At 36.2% G+C, this 9044-nt stretch overlaps 1 protein-coding gene across 1 annotated transcript; it reads right to left on the bottom strand.

Annotated features, from left to right (window-relative positions):
- Positions 1–410: 410 nt before the first annotated feature.
- Positions 411–7410, bottom strand: LOC147392374 (zinc finger BED domain-containing protein RICESLEEPER 2-like). The gene is made up of 4 exons (XM_086459759.1): positions 7234–7410; positions 1198–3116; positions 738–803; positions 411–617 (listed from the first exon to the last, which is right to left on the bottom strand). Exons 2-3 carry the CDS (start codon positions 3077–3079, stop codon positions 748–750), a joined length of 1938 nt encoding a protein of 645 aa, XP_086315885.1. The 5' UTR covers positions 3080–3116; positions 7234–7410; the 3' UTR covers positions 411–617; positions 738–747.
- Between the last annotated feature and the right edge of the window lie 1634 nt (positions 7411–9044).

The following is a 9044-nucleotide window of genomic DNA, read 5'->3' as shown; positions in this document are numbered from 1 at the left end:
ACACACACAAAATAATTAAAATAATAATGAAATAAAAAAATCCAATGCTTAAAATTACTCATGTAGATTGCACGTCCAACGGTTAAAAATAGCCAATCAGAGTAGTTTTCAGTGTGGCCCACCATGAGGTGAGCCATTATTGATGGGTGTCTAGGCCTGAAAAGTCTGAAACTCTGAAGCCACCAACCCCCAAAAAAGGGCAAAGTTTCACACTATTTTGGGCCATTTTGTCTGGTCATGCACGCTACATATCAGCTTAACTTATTGACCTCTAACAGTCAGATTAAGACATCCAAAGGAAGAAAGAAAGAAAAAAAAAACCCTCTCCCAACAGCTTCAAATCAACTATAAAAAATGCTTGAATCCAAGGATAAGAAATGGCCATCATACTGTCCGTTGTTTCTTTTCAAAAAAAAAAAAAATTCACCTGAGAAAGCTTATAACTTTTCAATCAGAAAGTTGATTCACATTAATAGGAAAACAGAACAATTAAAAAGCTCATTAGAGAACAGTATTTACTCAAGGTCTCCACAGAATCACTAAAATCATCTCTGAAATTTAAAGAAAACATGCCAGCCCAAAGTCTCATAGAAAATTAGAAGCAACCCATTCAATCCCTGTAAAATAAAAGTGTCTTAAGTGTTTATTTAATTCTCAATTAAATCAGAAACCATTGCATGAACATAATACAAACAACCAGATGAGATCATGGAAGAGTGAACCACGAGAAAACATACCGATCACATACTAATTTGCCGTAATGCACAAGGGCACAATAGAATGACTTGTGGCTGAATCATGGTCTGATGCACATAAAATGACAAAATATAATTAGAGATATTAGAAAGAGTCCATATGATTCCACAAGAAAATGTTGCAGGTTTATGACTGCATTTCACCAAAAAAAAAAATTCATTTTCCCTGAGAAAAGATTTTCCCATCTTGGTGGAAAAATATTCTCGACCTGATCCCCCCAGGAAAATGATTTTCTTGTTAGGACGGGGAAAATCATAATACTATTGTCTTATGATTACCCCGCTACCAAAACTAAAAATCAAGTCACTTGTTGACATTTTAGCAGACATTTTCAGAGAAAACCCAATTTCCAGGGAACATTTTCTCAAGAAATTGATTTCCTCTGAATCACACACACCCTCTGGATATAAAAAATAACAAGAAAACATAAAAGAAACTAACCCTCTAATTCAGTCTGCCACCAGTCATGTGTGCAGATCAAAGCTTGTAAAATGTCCGGATTTAGTGAACTCCGATTCGGATCAAGTACATTAGCTCCAGTTTCAAATGCTGAACCTGATGAAGTAGCAATAGACATGGGCATTCCCAAGACATCACGAGCCATCATAGATAGGGTCGGATACTTGGGTGAGTTGACTTTCCACCAATTCAATAAATCAAAATCTATGTTCCTAGGAAAAACAGGTTCCTCCAAATATTTATCCAATTCTGACTTCATGTGTGGACTGCTTGACGTTTCAGAAAGGAACTCATCAAACCCTCTCAACCGATCCTTGGTGTCATTACTACTTCGAACTCTGCATTCCAAACCTTGATCATATGAAGCTAAAGTCGAGCAAATAGTGTACTCGTTGTAAAGATCCTTAATACCTTTGGAAAGATCCTTGATGCGGTCTGCGGCATTACTACCATATATCTGCGGATAATAATATTCCACCAACTTCATCTTGAATCGAGGATCCAAGATTGCAGCTATTGCTAAACTTAGGCTACAAGTACTCCAATATGTATCAAACTTGCTTTTCATCTTCACTGCCATAGGACCAATACAAATATCGGAGCTCTTGCACCATTCAATCAATTGCAAGTGAATATCACAAATCTCAGGAAAATAAAGATTCGAAGTTGGATACTTTGTACTTGAGAGAACATTAGTAACTTCAAAAAAGAGTTTTAAATAGCTACTACTGATGCTTGCCCTTTCCCACTCTATATCAGTTGGTACCATTGTATAATTGGGGTCACATTCTTGTAAATGAGAAAATGCATCCCGGTATCCAACAGCAGCCTCAAGCATCACATATGTCGAGTTCCATTGTGTAGGGCAATCAAGACATAAGTTCTTCAGGCTATTTACTTGGACTTGATGAACAATCTCGTTAAACTTTTGCTGCATTGTTTCCGAACTTGTAGCATACCTAACACTTTCTCGAATTTTGTGGGTCACCTCACATATTGATTCCAAGACATCTTGAACAAGTTGATTGAGGATATGTTTTGCACAACGAACATGAAATAGTTGACCCTTACTCAAAAGGAACCTATTTTGAGAGAGTCGATCTCTACTTCTGAAGATGGCATTGTCGTTGGTGGAACAACTTTCTAATGATATGGAGAACAATTTACGGTCAATGTCCCAATCCATTACACTTGTCATAATGGTTTCTGAGACAGCTTGGTCTGTATAAGGGTCAACCATTATGAAGTTAAGAATCTTTTTCTTTAATAACCAAGCTTCATCAATATAGTGTGCTGTCAAACACAAGTATCTATGATCTTGATATGAAGTCCATGTATCCACGGTAAGGCCAATTCTACCAGGAACCCTGTCCAACATCTCATATACTTTTTGCTTCTCTTTCTCATAAATTTGTATACAATCAGCTTTGGCACTATAACATGACATAATCCGAAATGATGGCTGAAGATTCTGTACGAATTTTCTGAACCCAAAGTGCTCAACCATGGCCAATGGGTACTCATGCAAAATAATCATGCGTGCGAGATCAAATCGACTTTGTTCCTGATTAAACTTTAGATCTAGTGGACTCCGCTCCTGATTTAACTTAAAATTTCCATCTTTTTTCTTTTCTCTTACTACAAGTAGCGGTTGTGGTATCTCACAATTAGATTTTTTAAGACATCTCTTCAAATGATTTCTCAAATGCGACGTCCCACTAGTACTTGATCCAGTGAGTTTCTTTGTACAATGCTTACAGATGGCAACCATACCATCACCCCTTTTAACCCTTTCAAAATCATTCCATACAATAGATGTCAATCTCTTGGTCTTTTTTATTGCAGGCTGGTCTGGTATCTCCATCGCCTGAGCTTGATAATCTCTTCCAAAGTCTGCAATTCTATAAAACCAAATGCAAATATATTACATTCAAGCGGTAAAAACCATAGCAAAGTAAATCGAAAATAATCTATCAAAAAAGAAATAAATAAAAAAAGCCAAAACTAAATTTACAAAGTATACCATCAACAAGCCCACCCCTGATACATACACATACACCCACACAAAGCCCAAGAGATCATTAACCAAGAACAATTTTATTTTTTCTCGTTTTTTTTATTCACTCCAAACCTAAGTTGAATGGATACGGGTGCGGGTATTAAAGTCCAATTCAGATACGTGGTAACAGATTTGAGAAACCCCAAAAACAGGATTGCAAACTCAGCACAATACATCTTGTGATAAGGAAAGAAAACAAAAGATATAAGTGTTACCTCTAGAATCAATGGCATTTCAAAATCCAACGCAGGTGATTCACTCTTTTAGAAGAATCCATGCAACATAGCCCCTTACCCTCACTTAAAGAATAATGAGCTATCTAGTTAAATAACACATGAACAAAACTTTCCCCATATGAAATGGATCGATGTCTTCTCATAATTCTTCCTAAATTTGTCTTTTTAATGAACCTGTCATTCATTTATGTTATTAGCATTCATTCAAAATTGTGTGCTCTAGAAGATTACATCCCATGCCTTGAGGGTTAATCCACACACTTAGTCACATTGATGGGTTAAGCCCCACATTATTTGCCTTGACATAACTTGATATTGGCAAAAACAATGAAGAAAATTTCATATTACCACTCTATCCATAACAGTCCCCCATTGCTCATAGATCCTTCAGAACCTTCACATTATACCTGATATTGGAATGGTTCCATCATCCCTCCCTTATGAGCTCAAAATCCTTCCTTATTTGATGACTTGTAAAGTTGCAATTGTGTAGGTTGATAGACTGTCCTTGAATGATTGTAGTATTACCCAAGCACAAAGGGGCCACTACTAAATGATAATTTTGGTCGTGCAACCTTCTTAGATCCAATATCGAGGCACATTGTACCTCCTCCATGAGCTTCCACATGTCACAGATCTTCCTTTCAATTCCAAAAATCATACATCCACATGATGTGAAGCCTCTTCCTTGTTCAAGCAGACTACATTGGCATAAATCTAGTGCTTGTCAACTAGGTGGAGTTTGATACTTTGAAAAGTATCCAAGCACTTTCAGTTTTGAGTAGGAACATTTTTTTTTTAATAAGCAAAATTTCATTAATAAAGGAAAGCAAGGTCGGCCAAGGTGCCCAGCCAAGCAAACAGCACCTACATAAAGTTAATCTCTCGCAATACTCCCCACCCCCACCTCTCCCAACTCCGTACAAAGTCCTGAAACAAAACCCCTCTAAACTCCTTATACATTTTAGACCACAACAGATCAAGCACTAACAAAATAAGATCGATAATGGATGGGGACTTGTTGTCAAAGATCCTAGAATTACGCTCTTTCCATAAGCCCCAACAAATTGCAAAATGGGTAATACTTCAAAGCACCCTCTTCATCCCGAGGAAGGGACACCCAATAGCTAGCCAGGATTTGAAGAAAACCCGGATGGTGGCAGGGAACAACTCTGGACTCCAAACAACTTAAGAAAGTGAGACCAGACCTTATGAGCCACATTACAGTGTAATAATAGCCTTTTTTTTTTTTAATTCAGTCAAGTGTCAAACCCCCTTGCTTTGGAGTCTATCTATATTCCCCAAACCCATCTCTGAAGAAGCATCTCACCCGATCTTGTGCTTCGGTACCTGACCTCCCCAACCACCCCCTTTGAATCACATTCCAAATTTTCCAAGTGTGAGTGATATGGCAATGCTATGCAAGGGCTTGTTGAAGAATACTAAGCAAATGGAGGACACACATAGCTTATTCAAAGGCCCTTTAACCTTTTTTCCTGAAACCCAAGAGTTTGTCACTGAAGTAATATGTCTTTCCAAAAAACCCAAACTCTTATTTTGCACACTTCTAGGAAAAACATAACCTTATTACTACCCTTGGGTGTATATTCTCTGGGCCATATGAATTTTCCATTGTTATTGAGCATCTCTCCACAAATGTCTGTACTGCTTTAAGAGAACTTTTTCTTCCAAATGGACTTCCCCTTCCCTCCTCAACTGCATCTTTGAGAGTTGAACCCACCAATTCCCCTACCACCAAAGAGAAGTAACAGGTCCTATTTTTTGAACTTTCTAATAGGCAAGTTGATTTCCCCTGCCCAAATTTTCCAGGCACAATATAGACTATGGAAAACTTTCAACCGTTAATTACAATAGACTTAAAAAAAATCCACGGAAAAAATTGACCATGAAAAAAGGTCGTCACTCAAACCCAAACAAGGATACTCAATTCACTGGTGTCTAGATTGTACTGACATCGAGTCCCTAATGCCAATTGCCTCAATATGTGAAAAAAAACTATATTTGGTTTCATTTCCACTGTAGTTCTGCTCTGGTCCAAACCAATGGAAGGCAAGAGATTGAGGTTTGCTTCTAATTCTCCCTATTTATTGAGTGTAATTGGGGAAAGGTATACTGGGTTGCCACCTCTTATAACGAATTTACTATATATAAAAAATGAATTCATTTTCTGAAACCTATAAATATCCCCTTTTGGTCATACTAGTAAAAGATTATGTAAAGGATACAAAAGCATGAGCTTAATTTTGGGTTGGACGGTTGCTTCCTTCCCTTCTTCAGTTAGTGGCTTGTTCAAAAGTTGGTTAGTTTGGGGCAACTCTTTCACTAAGTCTAAGTGCTCTCTTTGAGGTTTGATTCCTTTTACAATTAGTTGGAGTTTGTGGAAGAAAAGAAATGCTCGTGTGTTTGACGGTAAAGAACTCTCTGTTCAGGAGGTGGTCTTGATTGTTTGGCTTTGTTGTTTATTTGGTGTAAGCTTTACAAAGAATTTAGGGGTATCTTCTTTGAAGATTTTCTTATGAGATAGGAGAGGGGTTGTAATCTTAATGTAGGGTAGATCTTTGTATTAGGGTTGGTTTTTGGCTTAGTTTTCTCATTTGTATTTCCTGGGTTGGTCACCTCAATCTCCCTTCTAATAAAATGATCTTTACCAATTGAAAAAAAACAAAAAACAAAACATAAGCTTAATTCTTTGTCAAGGTTTCAATCTTTCCACATAAAATGCCAAATCCATCGCACAAAAGTTAGTTTTAAACTCACGCATTCCAAAACATATGACAGAATCAACACTGAATACGATTTCTCCACACTAATTCCCTATGTCTTTGAAATTATTATTGCGGCAATAACCTTCTATAACCCCAGAGGGATGTAAATTTGGGTGGCTTCTATTTTTGAAAAATGCATAAATTTCCACGTGAAAAGACAAATCTGCCCTTAATAAACAAAACATTAACTATCACCCCAACCAATGCAACAAGTGCAATTTTGTCTTTTCACTAAGAGGCGCGCTCCATTAATACGAAACATGGGCACCAATGCCATGCCTGCGGATCATACATATACTGATATGTAGAGCATAACAAGTACTCTACACAAAAAATTGGGATCCAAATTAACAGAAACATTTTTTTTTTCTTTTTTCTTTTTTTTAAGGAAAAAAAGAAAAATAAAATTTTAAGACCCTCAAATGGTAACTTACATTAACTAGGGCAGAAATTCTACCAGGGGAAGCTACAGAGGCTCTTCTTCTTCCCTTCTCTACAGGGGTGGAAACTGGTTGGGTCAGGGAATGGATATGGGTTAACCCGAATCAGATCCGACTCTGAGGCCATGGTATGTTTACTAATGGATCAGATTGTGCCCGACCCGAAGATTGTTCAAGTAAGAATAAACAACAATTCAACCGGGTCAAAGAACAATTTCGACCCGACCACCACCATATCACAAAGAACAAACAGAGCTTCCCCTCTTTGGGGTTTCTAGCAGAAAGCATCATCAGTTGTTCTTCGAAAATTTAAACTACTTAAAAGAAAAACTAATTGAAGAGAAGAAGATTTTAGCTAAAAACCTAATTAGAATTTAGAACCAAACAAAATTAGGGTTTGAACTGTAACTCATCAAAATTAGCTCTCTCGATCATATCGAACTGAAATTGTCTACACTTTTTAAGAAGAACGAATCTGAAACAGAACATTACATTACCTGAAAAAGCTGCGAAAAAATCTACAAAGTTTCAAAACTCCCTCGCTTGAACTTTAGATGGATGGGCGGATCGACCAAAGACAGAGAGAGAGACGAAATGGAATCGGACCTAAAAAAAGTAGGGTTTGGTTCTTCGATTTCTATTTATAATGTTGATGTCATAAAACCCGACCAATTGATCTACGGGTAAACCGTATTCGACCCGGTAATTAATATATTGGCCAATTTCTTGGACTCTCATGTGGCCTTTTCTTATTCTTGTGCTGAACAAGAATACCATATCCTTCTATTCCTAAGTCTTGTATAAGGACTTGAGTAGGGATGGCAACGGAGTGAGTTTAGCTAAACCCGACCTTGGCCCCGATTATTTTTGGTTACCCTGAACCCGCCCCGACCACGACTTGGGTCTAATATTTTTTACTTATCCCCGTCCCGAATATTTTTCTTCACCCCGGCCCATTTTAATGTTTGAATGATGTGTTTTAATCTTTAATTGGGTGTGATAAATAATTTAAGAAATTTGGTATAATAAGTAAAGGTTGGGTTAGTGAGGGTTTGAACGTATGACGTAGGAAGTACTTTACACGCATCTCACCACTTCACTTCTTGATAGCAAATCTAACATATAAATATAATCGAGACAGGGCGGGTGGAGTAGGGTACATCAAAATCATCTCCATCCTAAAATCAAATGAAATTTTCATTTCTACTATTATAACCGCTCTGAAACCATTTAAAAGTGGGGAAAAGTGATCCTATATGGGCAGGGAAAAATTGGCATCCCTAGACTTGGGAAGAGAAATGTTCTGCTCACGGAAAAGTCAATTTGAGATGACCAATCAAAATGAAACCTACAAGACTAATTTTTGTAAATTGAGGATGCCCTTAATACACGTAGGCTCATGTAACTAGTCAATTTGAAATTCTGTGAAATCCCAGATTAGCTTTTTTGTGAGTAAAAAAAATTCGACTCAAGAATGCTAACCCATGTTTTGGTGGCACCCCATAAGTAGAAAATAGTTCGAATTTGGACTCCATTTATTTTCTATTTTTTGTTTGGTATACCATCACATCTCATCATCCTTGTCCTTTAAAGTCTTACCCAAAGATATGGTTGGACTAAAAATCGTATTTTTAATTCATTTCTCTTAAGCATCTTATGCTATCGAAATAGCCTAATATTTATTTTCACTGTCTTCATTTGTATTCTTTTGGGTTTCTTATAACTCTTCTAAAACTTCACTTAAACATTTATTTATTTATTTATTTATTTTTAAGTGGGACTATAATCAGTTTTCTTTGAACATGTCCAAACAATCTCGAATGCGTTTATTTTTAATTTAATTTTTTCCTAATATTTTCACTCAATATCCTCTTATGCTAAACTTAATTTATTAACATAATGTTTATTGATCGCCTAACATAATATCTTATAAATTATATCTAGTCCTATGATCATCTTATAGTTTTTTTTCTTTCAATTTGATTAATTTGTATCTATTGTGTAAATTAATGTACCTTCACTTTAATCATCCAAACCCAATTCTATCTTTATACAGGACTCTATAAGTCTTAAGTGATAGAAATTTATTTTCAAAAATATTTCATCAATTTTTATGTTTTTTTTTTTTTCTAAAATTCGAATTTGATAGAAACAATTAAGGAAGTTATGGTTCAAACCATTTAGTTGTTTCACTCCTTCAATTAACAAAACAATCATATTCTTGTTTCTTTCATTGGGAGTAAAAACGACCCTCGCAATCTTATTGGTTTAAATTTTAGTACTTAAAAATATAAATTCTCTAAACAAT

This window comes from Akebia trifoliata, chromosome 11 (genome assembly GCF_017979445.1).
Source record: "Akebia trifoliata isolate Shusen 1 chromosome 11, ASM1797944v1, whole genome shotgun sequence".
In the NCBI taxonomy this organism is placed as follows: Eukaryota; Viridiplantae; Streptophyta; class Magnoliopsida; order Ranunculales; family Lardizabalaceae; genus Akebia; species Akebia trifoliata.
This window is presented reverse-complemented; position numbering and strand designations above follow the sequence as displayed.